The following is a 26,482-nucleotide window of genomic DNA, read 5'->3' on the forward strand; positions in this document are numbered from 1 at the left end:
TTCGCTCATCTCTGGGCACAGCCATCCTCGCGTATTTTGATGTTAATGAGGGGATAGCGAGTAACACCATGGTACAATGGGATGCACACAAGGTGGCTGTCCGGGGGCCCTGCATGGGAGCCACATGGAACATACCCAGGACATTTTCCGCCTCCCTAACACGCCTGGAGGATGAGTTCCTGCGCTATAAGCGGGAAGGGGGGGTGGGGGAGGTATACACAAACTGGGGGATCTTTACACTCGACACGCGGAGCTTCTGGAGAAGCTGCGGTGCCACAACTATGCTGCTCATTGCACCATCAGGATTCAAGCAAGCCGGGCCGAAGAGGCTGAAATGCCAGAAACCGGTCCTCGGTAGCTTGTTTCCTTCCCAGTGTAAGAATTGGCTTTTGTAGTTTGGTTTGCCCTGTTCCCATCATGCACTGGGACAGGAACAGACTAATTTGCATACAGCCAGGTTCTGAAACTGGGATGGTGCAGTGAGCTAAAAAACGGTGTTGGATCTAGCCCTGATCTCTTGACTGGGTGAGAGTATTCTGTTTAATTCAGAGACTCTGTCCCTCACCACCCCTTGTTGTAAATATTTTTGTCCACCCTAAGCGTGGAAGGGTATACTCAGATGTGAGTCCCTTGCTCATTGCACCATCAGGATTCAAGCAAGCCGGGCCGAAGAGGCTGAAATGCCAGAATCCGGTCCTCGGTAGCTTGTTTCCTTCCCAGTGTAAGAATTGGCTTTTGTAGTTTGGTTTGCCCTGTTCCCATCATGCACTGGGACAGGAACAGACTAATTTGCATACAGCCAGGTTCTGAAACTGGGATGGTGCAGTGAGCTAAAAAACGGTGTTGGATCTAGCCCTGATCTCTTGACTGGGTGAGAGTATTCTGTTTAATTCAGAGACTCTGTCCCTCACCACCCCTTGTTGTAAATATTTTTGTCCACCCTAAGCGTGGAAGGGTATACTCAGATGTGAGTCCCTTGCTCATTGCACCATCAGGATTCAAGCAAGCCGGGCCGAAGAGGCTGAAATGCCAGAAACCGGTCCTCGGTAGCTTGTTTCCTTCCCAGTGTAAGAATTGGCTTTTGTAGTTTGGTTTGCCCTGTTCCCATCATGCACTGGGACAGGAACAGACTAATTTGCATACAGCCAGGTTCTGAAACTGGGATGGTGCAGTGAGCTAAAAAACGGTGTTGGATCTAGCCCTGATCTCTTGACTGGGTGAGAGTATTCTGTTTAATTCAGAGACTCTGTCCCTCACCACCCCTTGTTGTAAATATTTTTGTCCACCCTAAGCGTGGAAGGGTATACTCAGATGTGAGTCCCTTGCTCATTGCACCATCAGGATTCAAGCAAGCCGGGCCGAAGAGGCTGAAATGCCAGAAACCGGTCCTCGGTAGCTTGTTTCCTTCCCAGTGTAAGAATTGGCTTTTGTAGTTTGGTTTGCCCTGTTCCCATCATGCACTGGGACAGGAACAGACTAATTTGCATACAGCCAGGTTCTGAAACTGGGATGGTGCAGTGAGCTAAAAAACGGTGTTGGATCTAGCCCTGATCTCTTGACTGGGTGAGAGTATTCTGTTTAATTCAGAGACTCTGTCCCTCACCACCCCTTGTTGTAAATATTTTTGTCCACCCTAAGCGTGGAAGGGTATACTCAGATGTGAGTCCCTTGCTCATTGCACCATCAGGATTCAAGCAAGCCGGGCCGAAGAGGCTGAAATGCCAGAAACCGGTCCTCGGTAGCTTGTTTCCTTCCCAGTGTAAGAATTGGCTTTTGTAGTTTGGTTTGCCCTGTTCCCATCATGCACTGGGACAGGAACAGACTAATTTGCATACAGCCAGGTTCTGAAACTGAGATGGTGCAGTGAGCTAAAAAACGGTGTTGGATCTAGCCCTGATCTCTTGACTGGGTGAGAGTATTCTGTTTAATTCAGAGACTCTGTCCCTCACCACCCCTTGTTGTAAATATTTTTGTCCACCCTAAGCGTGGAAGGGTATACTCAGATGTGAGTCCCTTGCTCATTGCACCATCAGGATTCAAGCAAGCCGGGCCGAAGAGGCTGAAATGCCAGAAACCGGTCCTCGGTAGCTTGTTTCCTTCCCAGTGTAAGAATTGGCTTTTGTAGTTTGGTTTGCCCTGTTCCCATCATGCACTGGGACAGGAACAGACTAATTTGCATACAGCCAGGTTCTGAAACTGGGATGGTGCAGTGAGCTAAAAAACGGTGTTGGATCTAGCCCTGATCTCTTGACTGGGTGAGAGTATTCTGTTTAATTCAGAGACTCTGTCCCTCACCACCCCTTGTTGTAAATATGCCAAGGCAGACAGAGCAGGCCGACTACTGGCCCGGTTAATAAAACAAGAGGGACGTGGTGCCCCAATAGGAGCTCTCCGCACAGCAGGGGGAGAGATGGTGTATACACAGCATGAAATCCACCGTGCCCTTACAGAACACTATGCGCAGCTATACAGAGCCCAGGGTATCGGCCCCAAACATAACTTGGAGGGGTTTTTGGATTCTGTTCAGCTGCCCACTGCCTCCGAGAAACAGAAGGAGACGCTCAATGCACCTATCTTGTTGGAGAAGGTTGGGGAAGCAATCCAGTCCATGGCATCCGGGAAGACCCCGGGACCGGCCTACCCGCCGAATATTATAAAGCGTATTGGGAAACCCCGACGCCTTTGCTGCACAAGATATGCACCGAAGCAATATAGGAAGGGTTTCGGCCACCCTCCATGCTGGAGGCGTTCCTGGTTTCTTTGCCCAAGCCGGACAGAGACCTCATGGCCCTGGGCTCCTATAGGCCTCTAGCGATGCTCAACGTGGACTACAAGGTATTAGCCAAGGTGCTAGCGGAAAGACTGGCGCAGGTGGTCCCCTACTTAATTCACACGGACCAGAACGGGTTTGTCCCAGCGAGATCTACGTCATTGAAACTCAGGAGATACTTTAGGGTGGCAGCTGAGGCCGCGCGGGAATGGCTCAGGGCAGGGTGTCTAATACTAGACCTGGAGAAGGCTTTTGACTGCCTAGAATGGGGTTACCTATCCGCGGTGCTGACGCGATACAGGCTGGACATAGGGTTCCTACACATGGTTGACTTACTATACAAGAGTCCTACGGTTCGGGTGCGACTGGGCCCCTACATTTCAGACCCAGTGGTGGTGGGCCGGGGCATCCGGCAGGGGTGCCCTCTGTCCCCGCTACTGTTGGCGCTAGCAATCGAGCCCCTGGCTATAGCTATACGTGGGACCCTTGGCGATGGTATCCCGATGGGAGACGCAGTCCATCAGGTATCGCTCTATGCTGACTCCCGCTGACTACTACGGGCCGAGTGGTGCTTGCTAAAATAGTCATGCTTCCCCGCCTTCTATACTATTTTGTCAACTTACCATTAATTATTCCGGCTTCCTTTTTTACCATGCTCAATAAACTATGGCGGGACTTCATCTGGGGCGCCTCTAGGCACAGACTGGCGCTGACAAAGTTATTCTTGCCGACAGACCGTGGGGGCTTGGGTGCGCCTTGTTTTGAGCATTACTATCTAGCCGTGCAGCTCCTGTGGGTTGCTTGTTGGTTGGCAGATAGAGGTAGGGATGGCACAGCCAAAGCAATGCCGCCATACTCCCTAGAGCGCATCACAAAGCTCTTCCAACCCATGGCAAAAACCGAGCGCCCGGGCCCGCTCCTCTTGGGAGTGGCATACAAGTGCTAACGAAGAGCCTAGTACCTTACCCTCGGCACGGTCCCTTATGCATCTGCTATACCCTTGGTAGGCTCGCCCAGCGGGGAGGGGGTGCTCACGTCTTCCATGCTCGCGAAGTGGCGGGAGGCCGACATTCACACACTGTGACTTATACAGGGAAGGGGGGGGTCACGGCAAACGAGTCGCTGGTAACAGAGGAGGGGCTCCCCCCCGGGGGGTTCTTGATGCACCGTTCCCCGATAGCACAACTGACAGCCAGATGGGGAGATGTGGCTACAGAGCCCCGGCAACATTTAACCATACAGTATTTCCATGTCATAGGAAGCAGCAGACATTTGGTTCGCTGGTTTGCGGCGCCCTTGCGGGAACATGTGGCAATAAGTTTAGACCCCCTCAGAGACAAGTGGGAGCTGTATCTGGGGCGGTCACTAGCAGATAAGGAATGGGAAAAGGTACTTAAAAGTCTGGTCCGAGTCCCCAGAAACATGCGATTTCGTCAGATACAACTTTTCATGTCCATAGGGCCTACCTCACGCCAGAGTTGATCAACAAGTATTTTTGTCGAGTTGATGCACTCTGCCCCAAGTGTAACGAGCAAGGGGCGGTATTCATACACTTGCTTTGGAGCTGTCTCAGGTTGGGTACCTACTTGCGAACAGTTAGCGAGCTGCTATGGAACTGCACGGGCTGAACCATACCCTTTGACTGGCCTGAGTACATCCTACACCTTTTTAGGAGATCCCCCCCAAAGATAAGGTGGCATCCCGCTTTTTGGACCTGGGGCTGGTGGTAGCAAAGTGCCTCCTTACCAGGACGTGGAAGGTGCACGACTCGCGATGTGCACGGGCATGGACTTCCTCATTCCAGGCGTGGGCCAGGTCAGAGTGGACCGCCATACGCAGAGAGGAAAAGATGGGGCTCTGGAAGGAACCCATAGCGGCACACTGGGAGAAAATGCTTAGTACATTACAGCAGACAGACAGGGAGGGGGGCACGGGGGATGTGGAGGGGATGGAATACACACGTGGGGATGGGCGCATGCCACAAGCCGTTCTCCTGCCAGGGATAGTCCGCGATGTTGAACCCCTGCCTCACTAAAGCGCAAAGAGAACCAAGCCAGAGTAGTCACAGATGAGGGGCGCGCGCAGTGTTAGGCGGGGGCAGAGGGTTGGGGCCTGGGAGGGGGGAGGACAGAAGGGCAGTCTGAGTCTTTGTGAGAGTTTTTGCTGCCACAGTTAATGTTTTTCTGTTTTAATGTATACCATCTGTTTGCAAGCCCAAGATGAAAGGTCAGCACTGAACTATGCGGACTATTGAGCGGCTAACACTCCGGCTCTTTGGACAGCCTAGGAGTCTGCACCCGGGCGGGCAAACTACAGTTCAGACCATTTTAGACAAACACCTTATGCATTATTCAGTACACTGTTTGAATACTTGCGCCATTGTATGACACTGTGCTAATGCACTTATGATAGTCACGTATCTACCATCAAGCTATTGTGAGTGTTGTTTGTAATGTGAAGAGTAACTCTAAAATAACAAAAACACTTTTGACAGAAAAAAATAGTATTTACTTAGCTGGCTTAATAATAAAAACGGTTCTCAATCTGGTTGCTTGTGAAATTATGAGAGCAGCTATGATGAATAAGTTTGGAAATTACCTTCATCCCCAAAGTAGAGCAGACCAATTCGATGATAGCACTAAGTTGGTTGCTATGGAAATACATAGCAACCAGGAGCAGCATCTCACCAAAGGAAGCAGATACTCCCGCAGTACTGTGGAAACAGAAAACAATGAGTTCCAACATTGTCTAAGCAGTAATGTAGCCTACTATATAAACACTGGCTCACCTTTCAAAATATGCTTCTTCTTTTATCATCCAACTCAGCCACATTACCATCAGCTGTTCCTGCTCCGGTGTGCTGAATAAAGCAATTGAAAATACAAATGAATATGTAGAAACATTTTATCTGTATCACAAAATATGAATGAGAGCACATTATCTTAAATTACTAACATTCTGTCTAGAATGAAGCCAAATGCATTATACAATAGTTATTACTGAAAACTTTAATTTTTTCTGACATGTAAGGCTCTTCTCTGTTTTATTTCTCAACCCAATGAATACCAGAAATCTATAACCTACCAAACAGACTTGTTCTGGGAAAAAAGTTTAAATATAAATTAAAATAGTATTTTTCCCAAATGTCAAAAGGTCCTACATAGATTTCAATTGACATTCATAAATTTACAGTTCTTGCTTTTCAAAAGTATATTGTCCATTGTCACTTTAAAAGTCCATATAAGAAAGGTATTGATCTGTTTTCTTCATTGTAATATACGACGTGTTGATCAATTCCAAACTGACACAGCCAGCCAACACATGTTTTGCGGTCGAAAAACCTTTCTTCAGAGCTCAAAGCAAGTTTACAAGGTTTAAGAAAAGATTGTGTGGCGATGGGTGCCTTTAAATCGAGTGTCTTTGTATTTTATTCCTAGTCATACATTACCACGTGTTTACAAGGTTTTACATATCCAAATTACATTTGCCATACATCCTATTTGGTTCACAGTCTATTCCATTTTGACGGAAACTCATGTACTTAAAAGATATGAAGTTCCAAATTGTATGTCTGTGAAGACGACTTTACCTGGACTTGAAAATTACTTCAACTTCTCCCCAAGAAAATATCGGTTAGTCATCTTAAAACATGCATGCATTTACATCTTAAGGTGATTGTACTTTTTCTATTTCTGAATAAAGTATCAATCAAAATACAATACATCAAATTATATGAGGCATGGTTTTGAATAGTGCATCATCTTGGTGCTGGTTGGGGGTCTCTCAGATGGATTATAGGTTATCCCCATTTTGATTACCCTTTTAAGTCTTTTTCTCCCCTCTTCTACTGCATCTTTAAGAAACTGGATTCTCGCTAACATTTTCCATTTGCTCCTCCTAAATTATATCTGCAAGCTCAGAGATGTTGCCAAAGTAGGTTTGGTATTGTGACCTTCTACTAACCCATGCAAGTATGACAAGCAGAGGAGTACATGTCCTTATCATTGGACCTATGTGTGGAAAAGGTGCGTCTCTCAGTTTGACATCTGGCACTAAAACACATTGTAAACTTCAAACCTTTTGTGAGATTCACTGCACCTTGGTTCCATGGAATCATTGGTCCATGGAAGTATTAGGCCTACGTTCTCACTATTTATGTGTGTATGGTGGTGCGACTGTAGTGCAAAGATCATTCATTGGAACTCAGCTGCAAGCAGGGCGAAACCAACAGTAATAAGTCACAAGGTAAAATTACATACAGTATGAATGGCTGGATATATTTTGGGGAAGCAGGATGTCCCACCTATGCTTCATAGTATGACCAAAGGGAATATGCATTTCTTTCAACTGGAAATGGCTCTCCCTCCAACATGGTTCTATTACGTCCCTCTAGGCCTGGCCACTTACTAGACCTTGAGAATAGATTATCCATACCTTAAAAATGTCCGCTAATTTTGTAAAAAGTATGTTTTGATCCTATTTCAAACACCTTCAATAAACTTAGCTAGACACAGTTACATTTGTAGGTAGCCATTTGACAGTGTAGTTACAGGGATCTATGTCAAGATGAATGCAGTAGACCCCCATCGTGGACTAGGGTTCTGGCCTAAACACGAAGCATTGTATATCTCCCAAGCCATTGTTTATTTTAACCTTACCTACAAGGGATCAACAACGAAGTACATTGGTCTACAATGAGATAACTGTATCTTTGAGTCAATCCCTTCTTTTCGAAGAATACTCTCAAATGTTTTAATTTGTTTCCTTGGAACAATTAAGACTCCTGGCTACAAAACACTCAGGAGTATTCGGAGACTCCAGGAAGAGTTACGTACTTCTAATACTACTACAGTACAAATGGTGGTGGGGCTAAGGAGTGGGACCAACAGGGAAGCATGCCACATACTGGGTGAGGGAACAATGTAGAGCAACACTTTAGATTTCTCACAAATATATTTTTGCCATTTGATATAGTACATATTTATTTTTCCATCTTTTGTATAAAGTACCTTGTGTGTAAAGACTGGATGGCTCATGAATAATTAACATACTGCCTACAGTACAGGAGATTGTAAATACAATTTGAGTGACTAAATTCCGCATCATGCTTGTAGAGAAATGGTGGTGTTTGAAAAGTTTTCCAACCCAAATCAACAATGCCATAAACATCCATGTACTGACCAGTCACATTGACCACTTTTCACAACCAGTTAATAGTGTTAACAAATAGGAAAGCAGACAACCATTTACTATATTTAAATATAACACAAGATCATATGATCGTATGGGGCGTAGCGACTGGGCTAAGATGGAAGACGCAACCTAGATACGTTTCACGATGCCGCCCTGTTATCCGGCATTCATCCTGGACATATCTAATTTATACTCATTATGTACACTGTTGTGATCCTGGTGTCGCCCTAGTTCCGCAAGTGGCCCTGCTGAGCAGATTAGAGCCAGCGATCAGAGTCCCGCCGAGATCCGACTAAGGCCAGTTGTCACGCAGGAACGACACTGTGGCTGCAGCTGTAATAGGGAACCCCGAGACGTCGATTGCAGCCAGATAGGAGTTCTGCCCGCCAGCAGAGCTGCCCGCTGCCTGGGGCAGTGATGAGTAGGAGTGCAGTGGAACAAAAAGGCTAGCGGCCCCGGCAGGCTGTGTGGTTGCACCCGCTACCATGCGGTGCCTGTTGGGCCGCAGAAATGAACATTACTGGTGCACGCCTCCACTGCATCGCACCCAGCCGCAGCCCGCTTATACCAAAGGAGCCCAGTTCCTCCGCCTCCCTTGACATCATATGCAACTTCCCACCAGTAGGACCATGAGATACGACGTGGCCATCTGCAGCCTGACTGGGTCCAGAAAACATTGAGGTTGGCCTGGAAGGGGACTAGGCAACCAAGGAGAGCCTGCACCATCCCCCACAAACGGCCTACAATAAAGGGGAACCTGCCCTGAGATAAGACCAGGGCACTGGCAGTGGGGACTGATTCGGCCATCCTGCATGACCGTTCCCAGTCGGGGCCTAGGGCTTCCCACACGCACGTGAATTGCTGGTCTCCCTGAAGTCTGCGTCACTACTGGTGGCCTGGAGGTGAGCCCACTTGAGATATAAGGAACGCTCAGAGGTCCTCGCGCTGTGCCACAGTGAGCTGCGGCAGAGCCCCAGGGCAGTGGATTGCCCAGTGGGCCAGTACCGTCTACTCTGCTGGAGATCTGAAAAAGGAGCGGAGGAAGCGGCCAGAGTTGGATCTGCAGCTTAGTTGGGGAGCAGACCCCACCCTTGTTTTTTCTGACCGTGTTAATCGTTCCGGACTGAGGCCTTGAGACACCATCATTGAAGCACCCGTTGCTGGGGTCTACCTACCTCCACATGCCATAGGAGGCATACTCATCTGCCCATCCTATTGCCGCCAGAAATTGAGGGATACTCCTCACCACTGGGCTGCTTGTGCTGCGATGACCTGGGGCCTGGGAGGAGGTCAGCGACTGGCCCTTTAATGAAATATCGAGTTTGGAGAGCAGGTTCCTAGAGACACGCCGAGGACTCTAACCTTGCACGCTGTAGGCACTGACACTCAAGTGTATGGGGCTGCTCATGATGTGTGTCATAGCCACAATGGGTGCAAGAAGAAGACTCTGGCACCAACAACCCCTTCCATGCGCTACTACAGGGCACGCCGCCCTGATGCCACATTTGTGCATTCATACTGCAAAGCGCCAATGCACATTCAAACGCATGCCGGAGGGCCCTAATCGACTTACCTGGGGTCAACCCCCATGCATGCCCAGTCTGCAGGTGTCTCCAGGGACGGCCCTCCCACTGGCTCTGCGGTTAATTTGTAGTCATGGCGAGGGGCGGTGGCAGGCACAGGTGTTTACTAAAGACTCATTTGCGAGAGCGGTGCTGATCTGGGTGACACTAGGGGTCCCCTCTCGGCAGATGACATTATAGTAGATCCGAATAGCCGGTTTGTGCTACAGCACAGACACTTAGATAGACGGCACCTCCTCTTTATGGCGATATATGCCCCTAATAATCACCAGATCTCTTTCCTACACAGACTATCCAACAAGTTGTCCTGTTGGAGTGGGATCCCGTGGCTCCTAGGGGGCAACTACAATTCTGTCCCTGACACAGCTCTAGATCGTTGCTTTCCTCCCCCGTCACGCATAATGGCCACATCTAATGCACAGGCCATTACTTGACTGGCTTTTACACTGACAGCGTGTTGACATATAGTGAGTTTGCAACCCGAACAAACTCGTACACTCTTTCTATTCCTCTCCCCACAACCTACATCTTAGACTTGAACGCTTTTTTGATATCCTCAATCTGCTTCCTACTATTCTATACTGAGAGGTGGTCGTGAGTGACCTCGGTGACCATAACCGTGCCACTTCCTTCAGCTATCGGGGCCCAAGGCAAAGAATGGGGCATTCCATTGGGAGGTGAAACCCACGCAATTTCTTTGTACACTGATCTCCTTTTCTATATCCAAGACATAAGATCGGAACCAGATGCCCTAGCCCAGACGTTCAATGAATTTGCTGCCATTTCTGACCTGTAAGTTAACTGGACCAAATCCGGCTAGTTCCCTTTTACCCGTTCGTATCCCAAACCAGAATTTACCCTTAATGGGACTCCAGTTAAGTGGCAACCTAACATGTTTCGCAACCTATGGGTTCGCATATACCATCAAACAGCTGACATATTGGACAGCAATCTAACTAGTGCGAAGACTGCCCTCAGATCCCAAATGTCTGTCAAGAGTCTGGTAGCTCTGATCAAAATGGAGGTCTTGCCCTGGCTACTCTATTTCTTCACTAACCTGCCCCTATATATATCATACGCTCCTACTTTAAATCCTTTGAAGGAACCATGCAAGAGTTCATATGGAACAAGTATCGGTGCAGGGTAGCACTGGCAAAAATGTACCTGCCTACAGATCAGAGCAGACTCACGGTGCCCAATACGGAGCAATACTATCTTGCCTCCCAACTTCAGTGAGTTGCCTGGTGGGTGGCGGGGGAGTGGCTCTCTGACACTGCCGCGTTGAACCGCCCTTGACTCGCTCAGCGGTGCTCCAATTCTTTCACTTCTGCGCACAAGATAAGTCACCAGAACCTCTACTGCTTGAGGTTGTGTAGAAGTGCCACTAACATAGTCTGTACCTCACACTATCCACTACACTGTATGTGCCGCCACTACCCTTCTTGAGCACGCCAAGAGGCACCTCGTCCGCGCAGATCGCCGCTTGGAGTGCCACCGGCCTGCATACACTGGGGGACTTCTACTGAGATGGTGACCTAGTGCCATATGACACACTGGCGGAGGATGAGAGGCTGCCTCCGGGCCTGTTCCTGCGCCATACCTCGCTATTTACAGCGCTGGGCGGCAAGTGGGGGACAGGACGAGGGTACCTTCCATGTACTTCATAGTGTACCTGCATGTTATGGGAACGGGTTGACACCTCACGAGATGGTTCGCTGCCTCCCTCTGCCAACACACAGCAGTAACTTCCACAACACTGAGGCAAAGCTGGGAGGGGGACCTGGACCTGGATAAAACGTGTGTAGGAAGCTGGCTCTGTATATACTATACCAAAGTAAGTTATAATGTGAACAGTCAAGTGGATCCCCAAATGTAGGCAGAGGTAAAAGTAGACAATACCTTACTCTCTATTTGTGGTAGTGTGGGTGAGCAGTAAGGCTTTATCAGAGGGTAGTGTTACGCATTTATTGTACACACTCAGGCAAGAAATGATTTCACACACTCAAAAGACTGAACTCTGACCAAATTGTTTTGTATAAAAATATTTCTTTGTTGCATTTAATTTTTTAGAATCAACCCAGACTAAGCAGGTAAGTAAAAATAGTCCTTTTCGGATAATACAGTTCAATGCAGTTGAATGTAGAGACAGGTAAGTCAAATGTTCAGAAACTGTTGAAATTACTTTTCTAGTTACTTTTCAGATTAATTTTTCTACTCTAAGAGTGATATGCCTAGATATCACACTGGGACATTTTCTAAATAAAAGGTAAGTAAGTCAGTTTTTGTAAATACAAAGTTTCTTAGGTTTTCATACAATTTTCCAAATCCCCACTTGAAACTTCTTTCACAGTAAGTACTAAGAGGGAGGGGTCCCAGCTTAAGTGTGAAGTGATATGAATAATTTCAAACAATAAATTACACAAACAATAAATGGGTCCAAATTGTTTTATTCACAACGGGACCGGATATACTGAATATATACATGAACAGATCAATAATGCAATTGGTTGTACAGTGCCCCGAGAGGAATAAGAAAAGGGGGAGAGGTAGTGGTAAGTGCTCAGGTGAGGATAAGGTGATAGACAGAAGTACGTGACAATAAAATCTATGAGTTAAGGAGACTGTATTCCCGAGTTATGTACAGTATAGTGGACCAAAGGTTCGTCACAGTTGGATTAAAGAGTCATACTTCACATATAACAATGAATGAAATAAATGTTGGAGTGAAGTTGATGATGAAGTAGGTGGTTGTCGACGTTTCGACCCTCTAATGCAGGGATCGGTTGTGCCCTTGCTGTGGAGTCTTCATCAGGACAGAGAAGGGGGGCGGGCAACCTAATTCGGTGTATAAAATTCAAAATTACATTCAAGGTATTGGGACGTGCCTCATAATTATACCAAAATTGGCACACAATCAATTGAGCAAGTTGAGATTAATTCATACTGGGTTGTTGACACGTTGATAGTCATACTCGGAGCTTGATTAAATTGGTAGCCGGGCTGGAAATGGAGCCAGTCCCGTTATAGGGAATAAATCACAATGGTAGAAACGAGCGATGGAGAAAAAGGGCTCGGGGGAGAGGTGGGTTGTAACGATCCCCGTCGCGTGATAGTCTAAGGAGGTATATTACCGTGAAATCGCATTTAGAAGGGCGCGGTAGAAAGGCACCATCTAATTGGATCCTGTTAGGAGGTTCATGCCTGAAATACGTAAAAATGGCCAAATAAATCACCAGGTACCAACGATAGGATTCAATATGCAAAATCCTGGTAGCACAGGTAGATTTAAAATGAGTAAATTTACCGCGTAGTAAGAATCAATAATACCACGGGATGCTGTTGGCGGTAAATGCGATGTCGGAATGTTCGTGAGGGTAAAGGGGGGGGGGGGGAGCCAGTCAATTAAGGGTACATTTATTGGTGGGCACAGAGCGTGGGTTTGGTGCAAAAAAGTAATCTGCTTACCCGCTAGTTTTCGGAAAGATGTGAGTTCCAAAGCAACCACAGTCTTTTCTCCATTTCCGACCACCCATCACGTGGGACGGTTTCCATAGTGAAATGCCAAATAGGAACTGCGGCTCGCCATTGCGAGGTTTTCGGCGTCCTGTGTCCGATTCATTCGGCATCTCCAAGTAAGTCATCTAGATCGAGTTACTCGTGTATGCTTAGAATACCAAATTGGTCCCTCACAGTCTCGATTATTTACAATCCACACCTGTTAATCCGTTCCTACAGGTCTTCCGGACTTCGGATTTATTGCGGGTCCCGAGGGCGTTTCCGAAAACTAGCGGGTAAGCAGATTACTTTTTTGTACCAAACCCACGCTGTGTGCCCACCAATAAATGTACCCTTAATTGACTGGCTTTCCCCCCCCCCCCTTTACCCTCAGGAACATTCCGACATCGCATTTACAGCCAACAGCATCCCGTGGTATTATTGATTCTTACCACGCGGTAAGTTTACTCATTTTAAATCTACATGTGCTACCAGGATTTTGCATGTTGAATCATATCGTTGGTACCTGGTGATTTATTTGGCCATTTTTATGTATTTCAGGCATGAACCTCCTAACAGGATCCAATTAGATGGTGCCTTTCTACCGCGCCCTTCTAAATACGATTTCACGGTAATATACCTCCTTAGACTATCACGCAACGGGGATCGCTACAACCCACCTCTCCCCCGAGCCCTTTTTCTCCATCGCTCGCTTCTACCATTGTGATTTATTCCCTAGAACGGGACTGGCTCCATCTCCAGCCCGTCTATTAATTTAATTTGAGCTCCAAGTATGACTATTAATGTGGCAACAACCCAGTATTAATCTATTCCCTATAACGGGACTGGCTCCATTTCCAGCCCGGCTACCAATTTAATCAAGCTCCAAGTATGACTATCAATGTGTCAACAGCCCAGTATGAATTAATCTCAACTTGCTCAATCGATTGTGTGCCAATTTTGGTATAATTATGAGGCACGTCCCAATACCTTGAATGTAATTTTGAATTTTATACACCGAATTAGGTTGCCCGCCCCCTTCTCTGTCCTGATGAAGACCCCAAAGCAAGGGCACAACCGATCCCTGCACTAGAGGGTCGAAACGTCGACAACCACCTACTTCATCATCAACTTCACTCCAACATTTATTTCATTTATTGTTATATGTGAAGTATGACTCTTTAATCCAACTGTGACGAACCTTTGGTCCACTATACTGTATATAACTCGGGAATACAGTCTCCTTAACTCATAGATTTTATTGTCACGTACTTCTGTCTATCACCTTATCCTCACCTGAGCACTTACCACTACCTCTCCCCCTTTTCTTATTCCTCTCGGGCACTGTACAACCAATTGCATTATTGATCTGTTCATGTATTTATTTAGTATATCCGGTCCCGTTGTGAATAAAACAATGTGGACCCATTTATTGTTTGTGTAATTTATTGTTTGAAATTATTCACATCACTTCACACTTAAGCTGCGACCCCTCCCTCTTAGTACTTATTAAACCCAGGTCCCAGTAACTATGTTTGGGTAAACCCTCCTCACATACCCTACTTCGAGCAGATATCTGTCTGCGAGGTTTTTTCTGCTCAATGTATTTGCCTTTAGCACACAATGGTAGAAAGAGAACTCCTCTCATACTCTGAAGACTACATAGACAAACTAGTAGAAAACCCGGATAACATCTTTTTTTCAACCAATATCCCAACCATTGACTTCAGTCTGAAAGATAAAATATCACGCTTGGAGCGACTGGAGAAGAAATTGGTTCGGACCAGGTGGCATGGCCATCTCCTGACCAGATATCTCAAGGAAAACATCATCCCTGTGGGACTACAGATCAAGACAGAGCCGGCCATATTCATTGAGGTACCTAAATTCAAAGAAGGATTCAGCCACATTTCCAACAATTGCTCTCGACATTGGATGGTCCTTGGTGTAGAAACAGCCGCTGAACAAATACAAATCATCACTGCGGAGATCAAGGCACTCAAAGCAGAAATAGCGGCCGATGCAAACTTCGCCAGTGCCAAAGAAACACTCACCAATCTTGAGGCATCGCTCAAAGATTTCGACTTGACCACCCAAAATCGTAAATTGGAGAAATTAGCCCGAGATATACGACTGTATGATAAGAAAAAAACCTACCCATACATACAGGAGGATTACTTCCGTCAAGACAACCAGGGCCGCTTCTCCAATAGAGGCCGGGGTCAGTTCAGAGGTAGACGTATTTATCAAACCTTCTCAGACTCATCATACAGTTCCGAAGGTGAACAAGATCAAGCGGGCTCAAGTAATCCCTACAACTACCCTGATTACGGGTACCAACAACACCAATATAATCCTTTTTTAGGACAACGTCAAGGGTCATGGCGTCCACCCCGAGGCAGAGGAAACAACTGGCAGAGAGGTCAACAACGGGCCCCCCAATAGAACCCGAGCAACTGGGACGGAGGACGCGGCCAACCCCAGAAACAAGTACATTTCCAACCAGAACAACATGGCGAGAGAATAACCCGCAACAAAACCTAGCGATGGTAGATACTTCCATAGCCCTCAGCCCGATTGTGAATATATCTCAACAACTACTGAGTGAGGACGAACTAAAAGTATTAAGTAAAGGGTTGTCATATGTACCAACGCACACACCAGATAATTTCATTGTACGGACCGAAATATTCAAATTCTTTCGGAAAATCCGGCTCAAATACTTTTTCCGGAACTCTGGTCAACTAACCAATCCATCAATAACAGGATTGAGTATACCCTCTACCTTCGTCCCCTTTGCCAGCACGATGAGTCACAAAATCCTAGCCTATGAGGCGGTGGTGTGGAGAGATGTACAACAACTTTTAGAAGCCAGATCGTTTACGAAATATAACACCAGCAAACGGGAGATGGAAGCATTACAATCACTAGCCCGGAACACCCAAGTCGTGATTAAACCGGCAGATAAAGGTGGGGCCATTGTTGTCCAAGATACCCTTGCCTATGAATCTGAAATTCTTCGACAGTTGGGAGATCATACCAGCTATCAACAGTTACGCTCAGATCCATCTAAAGCCATTGCCCAAGAGATCCTTGAATTAACCCAGGCTGGGCTTGACCAAGGTTTCCTATCCGAAAACGAGTTTCACTACCTCAATCAGAAACATCCTCGACTGGCAACAATCTATACTATACCCAAAATATATAAAAGTATGGTCATTCCACCGGGACGCTCCATCGTGTCCGGCTGTGGTTCCATCCTCGAGCCATTGGGGAAGTATGTTGACTTCTTTCTGAAGCCTCTGGCCGAATCGTCCCAATCTTACCTAAGGGATACCATGCACACGATCAACATCATTGAGAATTTACCGTTTGACCACCATCGTCAACGACTAGCGACATGCGATGTTGTTTCACAATATACATGAATCCCCCAGCAAGAAGCATTCATGGTGATATCACGCTGCCTACAACAACGTCCGGCCCCAGTACAAGTACCATCTGAATTCATTGTGGCACTACTGAGAATAGCCATGACGAAGAATTTCTTCTTGTTCAAAAACAAATTCTACCTCCAGACATCAGGAGTAGCCATGGGCGCACCCTTTGCCCCAGATGTGGCGATACTCTACATGGCAGCCTTTGAGGAAGACACTGTTCTCAACCAAGTCAATCCATTCAGAAACCATTTGGGTCTCTGGATGCAATATATTGATGACATTCTACTAATCTGGAATGGGAACCAGGAAGAACTAATGTCTTTTTTCACATGGCTAAATCAACAGTCCTCCTATCTGAAATTCACGATCCAGTCGGATGACCATACCATCAACTTTCTAGACATCACCATATACGAAGAAGCAGGGATATTACTTACCACACTATACCGTAAACCGGCGGAAAGAAATTCACTGTTGCAATACAATAGTCACCACCCAAGGGCGCTCCGTGACAATTTACCATTTGGGAAATTCCTAAGAATTCGTAGGAATTGCTCCAGCAAAGACAACTACTTCATACAATCTGAGGACCTTGCAAACCGATTGCAACAACGTGGGTATCCAAGACGTCTGGTGAAGAAATCACGTAAACGTGCCTGGTTCTACCCCAGAGAAGAACTACTTGTAGCTAAAGATAAAGACAATCAACCAGAGACTAGAATGGTTTGTGTAACCACCTTCAACACAATCAAGCGGATAATCAACCAGCACTGGCAACTCATAGCAGATGATATCAACCAGACTGAAATTCCCCTTCATGCCTTCAAGAAGGCCAAGAGTATCAAAAACTTTGTAGTCCGATCACTCCTTCCAACACCAGCAGAGCCCACCATCACTTCCCTGTGGGATCTACCTCCAGTGGTCGGACACTCCAGATGTGGGCAGTGCAAAGCCTGTGACATTGCCATCCAGACCAAGGAGTTCCAACATCGTCAACGCACAATCATGCTTAAGACACACAGCAACTGCAACTCTGCGAATGTAATCTACGCAATAACTTGCCCATGTGATAAAATCTACATTGGACAAACACAACAAAAGGTGAAGGCCAGAATTCTACAGCACAGGAGCAGGATTAGATGCGAAGTTCATGGGGCCCCCCTTGTAGACCATTTTAAGAGCGCGGGACATTCCCCTGATAGCCTCAAATGGGTGGTAATAGAGAAAGCTACCTTAGGCCCACGGGGTGGTAACATCACAGGTATTTTAAATACACGTGAATTAAAATGGATGTACTTCTTTGATTCTATTGAGACTGACCTGAATGAACATGACAGCTCTTTCTCACAGTTGGCTACGTTACCATGAGTTTGGGGTTGTCTCTCTCCCCCCTGTATCCTCACATGCCATACATCACTATCAATATGACTAGAACTGGCCTTCATCCTCATGAGAGAGGTGCGCCATAGTGATTGTGATAACGAAATGATGACACAATGTTTTTCTCTATCTTAACTTGGCCTTAACCCCAATGTGGGAGGTACGCCACTAAGATATCTATTAATGTATTTAATACATGTGACTTCAATTGTGCTTATTAATCATGTTAGGGAATTCTGCATCTGGACTAATACTCGTATGCTAGTACTAAATGTTGGCACATGTATTAGCCCTTTATATTTTTCCTCTATGAATATTGCATCTGGACTAACACTCGAATGCCAGTACAATAAGATGCCTTAAGCCTGTCTCCTATTGCATATCAGCCCCTCGTTCTACTCCGTATGGATTGATTCACTATTCTGTAGTATTCAAGAATTACCGTAATACTCTGTATATATTTGATAATTATGAGATATTTAACAACTCTATCTAATGGAGCTCGATTATGCCTCTGCTAATTTGTCCAATAGTTCTCACATTTACCCTCGCTACGATGTGAGTTCCAAGGCAACCACAGTCTTTTCTCCATTTCCTCCCACCGACCACCCATCACGTGGGACAGTTTCCATAGTGAAATGCCAAACAGGAACTGCGGCTCGCCATTGCGAGGTTTTCGGCATCCTGTGTCCGATTCATTTGGCATCTCCAAGTAAGTCATCTAGATCGAGTTACTCGTGTATGCTTAGAATACCAAATAAACAAGTTACTTACCTTCGGTAACGCTTTTTCTGGTAGATACTATATCTGCCTGTGGATTCCTCACCTTGTGAATAGCCCCCTTGCGTCAGCAGCATTCGGAAATTCTTTTGTAGCCTCGCGCCGACGTGGACTCGGACGTCATAGAGTCACTTCTTCGCTCGCGACTCCGCTGACGTCACCGACGCCTACAATAGGCCCACGCCGGCGTGATGACATCAGTTCCGCCCTTTTTCCGTGCCATCGAGGCACACGGACAGACCAATGTTAGTAGAAATATACATAGTATACATAATACACAAACATCAAGGAGAAAAAACACACAGTGTGAAGCAAATGCAATCAAAACAAATCCTTAACATTACATTATACAATACATTGCAGTACCTCTGGTAAAGAAGAGTGGACAACGGGGAGGCGGGTGGGTCAGTGAAGAATCCACAGGCAGATATAGTATCTACCAGAAAAAGCGTTACCGAAGGTAAGTAACTTGTTCTTCTGATAGATACATCTGCCGTGTGGATTCCTCACCTTGTGAATAGAGTCCCACAGCAGTCCCCATTCCCGGAGGAGGGTGTCCACTCTTCTAAACCAGGAAATCCTGAAGGACAGAGCGAGCAAATGAATATGCTACTTACCAGTATGCATCTGTTCTTGGCATGTAGGGCTGCTAACATTCACATCTAGTGCATAGATCGCCGCCTAGTGTTGGGTCCGGATGATTGCACCTTGTTGTCCTGGAAGAGTCTTCGAAGTATCACGAGATAGGTGGCTCCTCCCCTGGACTACAGTGCGCATGGGCATCGACTCCATCCCCAGATTGTTTTTAGCCATTGTGTCAGAGATGGAGTGAAATAGCGTAAATGATGTCCATGCTAATGAATGAATGCAAGAATGGTCTGCAGCCGCTACGGGTGCCGGGGAGGAGGGCGGGCGATGTGAATGTTAGCAGCCCTACATGCCAAGAACAGATGCATACTGGTAAGTAGCATATTCAGTTCGAGGCATGTGGGCTGCTAAATTCACATCTAGTGCATAGAATACATAGCAGTTCCTCCATTAACGGCGGCCGCCCGTGCCGGCTACAGAAGTATGAAAAAGAGATTTAAGAACAGCCTGTCCTACAGCTGCCTGCTGTTTAGAATGCACATCCACGCAATAATATTTAGTAAACGTGTGTGGTGTAATCCATGTGGCTGCTCTACAAATATCCTCCAAAGGAATATTACCCAGGAAAGCCATGGAGGCCCCCAACTTGCGTGTCGAGTGGGCCCTGGGGGGAACCGTTAAGTTGCGCTTAGCCTTGTGGTAGCAAATCTGGATACACTTAACGATCCACCTGGCTATTCCAGCTTTGGAAATGGGGTTGCCTTTGTGCTGGGCTGAAAAGGCAACAAACAATTGTTGTGTTTTCCTAAAGTGTTTGGTCCTGTCAATGTAGTACATTAACGCTCGTTTGACATCAAGCGTGTGAAGCATCCTCTCTGCCACTGTTTCGGGGTTCTGAAAGAATGTGGGCAGTTCAATAGTCTGATTAACATGAAACCGTGACACCACTTTAGGGAGAAACTTAGGATTAGTGCGCAGCACCACCCTATTAGGATGAATCTGAATTAATGGCTCTTGTACTGTGAGCGCCTGTAGCTCACTGACGCGCCGTAGAGACGTGATGGCAATGAGAAAGGCTACTTTCCATGTGAGGAATTGAATCTCACAGGAATGTAGGGGCTCAAACGGTGGTCCCATTAATCTGGTGAGGACCACATTGAGGTTCCACATAGGAGCTGGTGGGGTCCTGGGGGGGATGACTCGTTTCAGCCCTTCAAGGAAAGCTTTAATGGCAGGCACCCTAAAAACAGAGAGGTGCTGCCTGTTCTGGAGATAAGCCGCTATGGCGGATAAGTGTATCCGAATGGAAGCATACGCCAGATTACATTTGTAAAGATGTAACAAATAGCAGATGATATTAGGAATGGATGCATCTAGCGGGGTTGATATGATGGTCTGTACAGTAAATGACAAACCTCTTCCATTTTGCTGCATAGCAAGCTCTGGTAGTGGGCCTTCTTGCCTCCCGGATAATGTCCATGCATTCCAGGGGCAAATCAAGGTAGCCAAACTCTAGGACTTCAGGAGCCAGATCGCCAGGTTGAGCTGTTGCGGATCCGGGTGCTGAATGTCGCCATGGTTCTGCGTCAAGAGCCTGGGTGTGAGGCGTAGTCTTTGATGCGGTACCACGGAGAGCTCCAGGAATGTGGTGTACCATGGTTGGCGTGCCCACGTTGGAGCAACCAGGATGAGTGTCATCGAGTGTTGCAGCAGCTTCCTTGCCACCAGCGGTATGAGAGGTGCTGGCGGAAAAGCGTACGCAAATTTGCCTGACCAGTTCATCCATATCGCATTGCCCTGCGACTGAGGGTGTGGGAACCTGGCGGCGAAGCTTGGGCATTTTGCGTTCTCCCTTGTGGCAAACAGGTCTATCTCTGGATGACCCCACTGCTGGAAGTACGGGTGGAGTACTGATGGATGTATCTCCCACTCGTGCAGTTGGTGGCTGTACCTGCTGAGCAGATCCGCCATCTGATTGCCCTTGCCTGGGAGGTGTTCCGCCATGAGGAAGATGTTCCTCTGAATGGCCCACTTCCACATGCTCTGAGCCAGATGAGACAGCTGTGGAGAGTGTGTTCCTCCTTGCTTCTGGATATAGTACATTGCTGTCATGTTGTCCGTCCGGATCAACACGACCTTGTTGCACAGATAAACTTTGAATGACTTCAGTGCCATGAAGATCGCCATCAGCTCCAAGTAGTTGATGTGCATCCTCTTCTGTTGTGTCGACCATAGTCCCTGCACCGTGTAATGGAGTACATGCGCTCCCCATCCCTGGAGAGACGCGTCCGTCGTCAGGATAATCTGTGGCACAGGCTCTTGGAACGGTCGGCCCTTGCAAAGGTTGTGTGGAGTCCACCAATGCAGAGAGTTGTATGCCCGACCGGTCACCAACACTAGGTCTTTCAACTGTCCTTGAGCCTGAGTCCACTGGTGTGCCAAGCACTCCTGGAGAGGACGCATATGTAACCTCGCGTGCAGGACTATGAAGATGCAGGAGGCTATCATGCCTATCAACTGCATAAACACTCTCGCTGGGAGTGAGTGTTGCGGCCTGAACTTTTGAATGAGCGACTGGATACTGGTGATCCTCGCTGGATTTGGCTGAGCTGTAGCAGTCAGAGTATTGATTGTCGCGCCCAAGTACTGCCTCACATGGGCAGGTTGAAGGTGCGACTTCGGATAGTTGAGCGAAAACGCCAGACTGTGAAGAATGTGAATAGTGCTGGACATGTCCGCGGCGCACTGCCGTGCTGACTTGGCCTGAACCAGCCAGTCGTCTAGATAGGGGTAGACATGTATGTTCTGTCTCCTGAGGTGCGCCGCCACGGTCGCCAGACACTTCGTGAACACTCTGGGGGCAGTGGTCACTCTGAAGGGTAGTACCTTGAACTGGTAATGCCTGTTTTGAATGGTGAACCGGAGGTACTTTCTGTGGGATGGATGGAGTGGTATGTGAAAGTAAGCGGCCTTGACATCCAAGGTTGCGAGGAAGTCCCCCTCTTCTAACAGTGGAAGGACTTGCTGCAACGTCAACATGTGGAAGTGTTCTGAAAGAATATACATGTTGAGTGGGCGTAGGTCCAAGATGGGTCTGAGTGAGCCGTCCTTCTTTGGTATTAAGAAGTACAGGGAATAAACACCTGTGCCCTGTTCTTCTACCGGCACGAGCTCTATGGCGCCTTTTTGCAGCATCGCAAGAACTTCCTGCTGCAATAAGTGCAAGTGCTCTGCTGACATAGGACGGTGCCTTGGGGGAATGGTGGGTGGAGTGGACGTTAGCTCCAGACAATAACCGAACTGGATAAGTTTCCTTACCCACCTGTCCGTGGTGATGGATTTCCAGACAGGCAGGAACCGTTGGAGTCTCCCCCCCCGACAGGTGTTAGATGGTCGGGGGCAGTGACAGGGAGTCACTGTTTGTTAGCGGCAGAGGAGCGGGAATTGTTGTTGCCTCTGCCTCTGCCTTGGCCTTGTGTCCTCTGTAACCACCCCTACTCTGTTTAGTGTATGAGGATTGCGCACCACCCTTAGTAAATTGCGCCTGCTGTGCCACGTGTCCTCTGGTAACACCTCGATTGCCTGAGCGACGAGTGTCCACCTCTGGGCCAAATAGTCTGTCTGGATTAACAGGCTGATTGAGAATAGTCGTTTGTATCTCTGGCTTAAACCCCGAGATGCGGAGCCATGCTTGGCGTCTCAGCATCACACTAGTGTTGATGGATCTTGCTGCCGTATCCGCAACGTCCAGCGCACACTTAATAGCAGCGTTGGAGATGAGCTTGCCCTCTTGGATGAGCATCTCCGCACCCTCTTTAAACTCATCAGGGAGGTGTTGTAGAAGCTGCTCTAATGTATCGTAGTGTGCCCTGTCGTATCTGGCCAACAGAGCTTGTGTGTTTGAGATGCGCCATATATTGGCTGCCTGCGCTGCCACCCTTTTCCCTGACGCCTCCAGCACTTTAGACTCTTTGTCCGGGGGAGGAGCTTCACCCGTCGACTGAGAGTTCGCCCTTTTGCGTGCATTAGAGACCACCAAAGAGCCCAGAGGCAACTGGCCCCGAATGAAAGTTGAGTCCCCAGGTGCCGGTCTGTACTTCTTCTCAATTCTAGGGTTCACCACTCGCGCCCTAGTAGTGTCTTTGAAAATGTCAGTGGCATGTTTCATCATTCCTTTAAGCACAGGAAGTGTTTTTACAGTCTTTTCGGCAGTAGAGAAAGTGTCGAATAGAAAGTCCACCTCTACCGGGTCAGCATGCATCTCTACATTGTGGTTCGCAGCTGCCCTTTCGATTAAGGCATTGAATGCTGTTGAATCTTCTGTTGGAGAAGTTTTAGGCCCATAGGCTTGTGGGTCAGAGATAGGCTGGTGGTCCCCCTGATCCCCTGAGGGCAACCATGAGTCCTGTTGTTCATCAGGGTCAGTGTTCTCAGGGAAGGTATACTGTTCCTCCTGGTCGCCCTCTCCACCATCTGAACAAGTGGGTGAAGGTGTTGGACTTCTGGTCGGTTGGTAAATAGGCTCCACCAGTTGAGGGGACCCCGGGAGTGGCTTCTTCTTCTTTAGAGGGATTACAAACGGCTCCAGAGGCTGTGAAGTAATCTTTCTCTTCTTGAGGGTCAGTTTTCCAGTGTCAGCATCGATAAAGTGTTCCGACTCGTCATCCAACAAGGGCTGACGATCAGAACCGCCACTTAGTTGAGTATGCCTCCCTTCGACCGAGTCCTTGGGCACCGACCGAGGCGCAAAAGCCTTCGGCACCACCTTTGGTGGCAAGGAAAAGTGAAGCGGCATCGAGGCTTGCTTCTTCGGTACAACCGGAGTAGTCTCCGAGGGCGTCTTCGGGCCCGACGTGGATTCTTTGTCCCGAATCCGTTTGAGGGAGTCTTGTACCTGCTTCGTAAAAGAAGCGGACGGCTTCGTCGATCCGACTGTCGACTTCGATCCACCCCCTGGGGAAGACTGGAGCGTGGATGACACCTTTTTTTGCCGTTGGAGCTGCCGATGCGCCGTCGGCCGAGCTCTCGCCACCGTCTATGGCTCCATGCGTCGCTGTCGATGTCTTTGGATCGACCGACTTTCCTTTTGGTGCCGGGACACCCGGCTTCGGCACGGCGCCCCTCTTGGCATCGCCGACCGGTTTGTCTGCCGACGCGGTGGGCTTGACTTTAGGCGGCACCGAGGCCTTCTTTGAGCTTGGCTGCTCAACCACTTTTGGTACCTTAGCCGCATCAACAGTCTTTTTCGGCCTTGAGGTATCCGAAGATGATGGCGTCAATGACGTAGCAGACGCCTTCGAAGATGACGGCGTCGACGACGTAGCAGACGTCTTCGGTGTCGATGGAGTGGCGTCCATCTTGGTTTTGGTCGAACCCGAAGGTTTCACTTTCGGTTTCGGTAATGGCGGCTCCGCAGAGGTGTCCATAGCCGGGCCGATAGGCGGGGCGGAGGATTGAGGCGTATGGTCGTGGGTAAGGCCTCGTGGCGATCCCGTGACCTGAGCCGTTGTAAAAGTTGGGACGGGGCATAGCTCATCCTCCGAGCTATCTTCCATGGCCCCAAAAGGTTCTCCGTCGTCCCCTACCTCCTCGATGTCTTCCTCGAGGTCGTGGTCCTCGACCGCTTCTCCGTAGTCGGTCTCGACCTCCGCCGATGCCGGCGAAATCTGCAGGTGAAGCTCCTGCTCATCTGCCGCGGGGTCGCCGAAGATGTCCGCTGGCGCCGGAGCCGATCGCTGGGCCTCAAGGCGCGCCACGCGCCGAAGCTTGACAGTCTTCTTCGACCGGAATCTCGAACAGGCCATACAGTTGGCCTCGTCATGGTCCGGCGACAGGCACTTGTTGCACACTGGGTGCACGTCGATGTGTGGGTACTTTGAACCACACACGGGGCAGTACTGGAACGGACTCCGTTCCATCTTATTAAAGTCGGGGTCTTGCTGCGTCGACAGGGCCTCGATGATCGAAGAGTCACCGACTCACACAAAATCCCACTCGAAGACTAGGAATGAACACGAGACCGAACGCGAACAATACCGACGAGTGAGTAAAGCCTTTTGGCCTTAATAAAGTTGTTTTATCGATTCCGAACAGGAGACGTCGAAATCACATCCGAACCCAATGGCGGAAAAAAACAAACTGGGGATGGAGTCGATGCCCATGCGCACTGTAGTCCAGGGGAGGAGCCACCTATCTCGTGATACTTCGAAGACTCTTCCAGGACAACAAGGTGCAATCATCCGGACCCAACACTAGGCGGCGATCTATGCACTAGATGTGAATTTAGCAGCCCACATGCCTCGAACGTGGCCGTCCCTCCTCACCTCAGTGTCCAAGCAGTAATGCTTTGCGAACGTGTGTAGGGAGGACCAAGTTGCCGCCCTACAAATGTCCTCCACAGGAACACCTCTAGCCAAGGCAGAGGTAGACGACTTAGCCCTTGTAGAATGAGCCCTTATAACCGCTGGAGGTTCCTTACCGGCCAAAGAGTAGCAGATCTTTATGCGGAGGACGATCCATCTCGATAAAGTCCTTTTATGGACCGCTCTTCCTTTCTTGCAGCCAGCAAAGCCAATGAAGAGCTGATCATCCAACCGACAGTCCTTAGTTCTGTCCAAATAAAAAGACACCACCCTCTTAGGGTCCAGACGGTGCAACCTCTCCTCCTCCTAGGAAGGATGTGGGGGAGGATAAAAGGTAGGGAGGGTAATGGATTGACCAAGGTGGAAAGGAGTCACCACCTTAGGGAGAAAAGCAGCCCTGGTCCTAAGAACCATCCGATCAGCATGAATGGTCAAGAAAGGGGGCTTGGAACTAAGAGCCTGAAGCTCACTTACCCTCCTTGCCGAGGTTATTGCCACGAGGAAGACTGCCTTAAGGGTTAAAAGCCTCATAGGACATTTATGAAGAGGCTCAAAGGGAGCACCCATCAGAAAGGTCAAGACAAGATTTAAGTCCCACTGAGGCACAATAAAAGGAGTAGGAGGGAACATATTCGTGAGACCCTTCAAAAACCTTAAAACTACTGGAGACTTAAAAAGAGACGGCTGGTCAGGCAAACAAAGAAAAGCCGACAGTGCTGAAAGATAACCCTTAACCGTAGCAACAGCAAGTCCCTGCTGCGCCAGAGAAAGAGCAAACCGGAGAACGTCAGACAAACAGGCTCTCAAAGGGTCAATAGAATCCCCACCACACCAACTGACAAATTTAGACCATCTATACGAATAGACAGATTTAGTGGAGTCACGCCTGGC

At 48.0% G+C, this 26,482-nt stretch overlaps 1 protein-coding gene across 4 annotated transcripts in view; it reads right to left on the reverse strand.

The window, feature by feature from the left end:
• Positions 1-26,482, reverse strand: part of INTS2 (integrator complex subunit 2) — a 306,784-nt gene that overhangs the window by 216,742 nt on the left and 63,560 nt on the right. For all 4 annotated transcript variants that reach the window (XM_086954934.1, XM_086954935.1, XM_086954936.1 and 1 more), the window contains exons 10-11: positions 5,559-5,630; positions 5,369-5,483 (exon numbers count right to left, since the gene is read on the reverse strand). In XM_086954934.1, the coding sequence (XP_086811060.1) occupies positions 5,369-5,483; positions 5,559-5,630 (187 nt within the window). The remainder of the gene's footprint in view (positions 1-5,368; positions 5,484-5,558; positions 5,631-26,482) is intronic.

Source organism: Lissotriton vulgaris, chromosome 2_1 (genome assembly GCF_964263255.1).
Source record: "Lissotriton vulgaris chromosome 2_1, aLisVul1.2, whole genome shotgun sequence".
Taxonomy (NCBI): Eukaryota; Metazoa; Chordata; class Amphibia; order Caudata; family Salamandridae; genus Lissotriton; species Lissotriton vulgaris.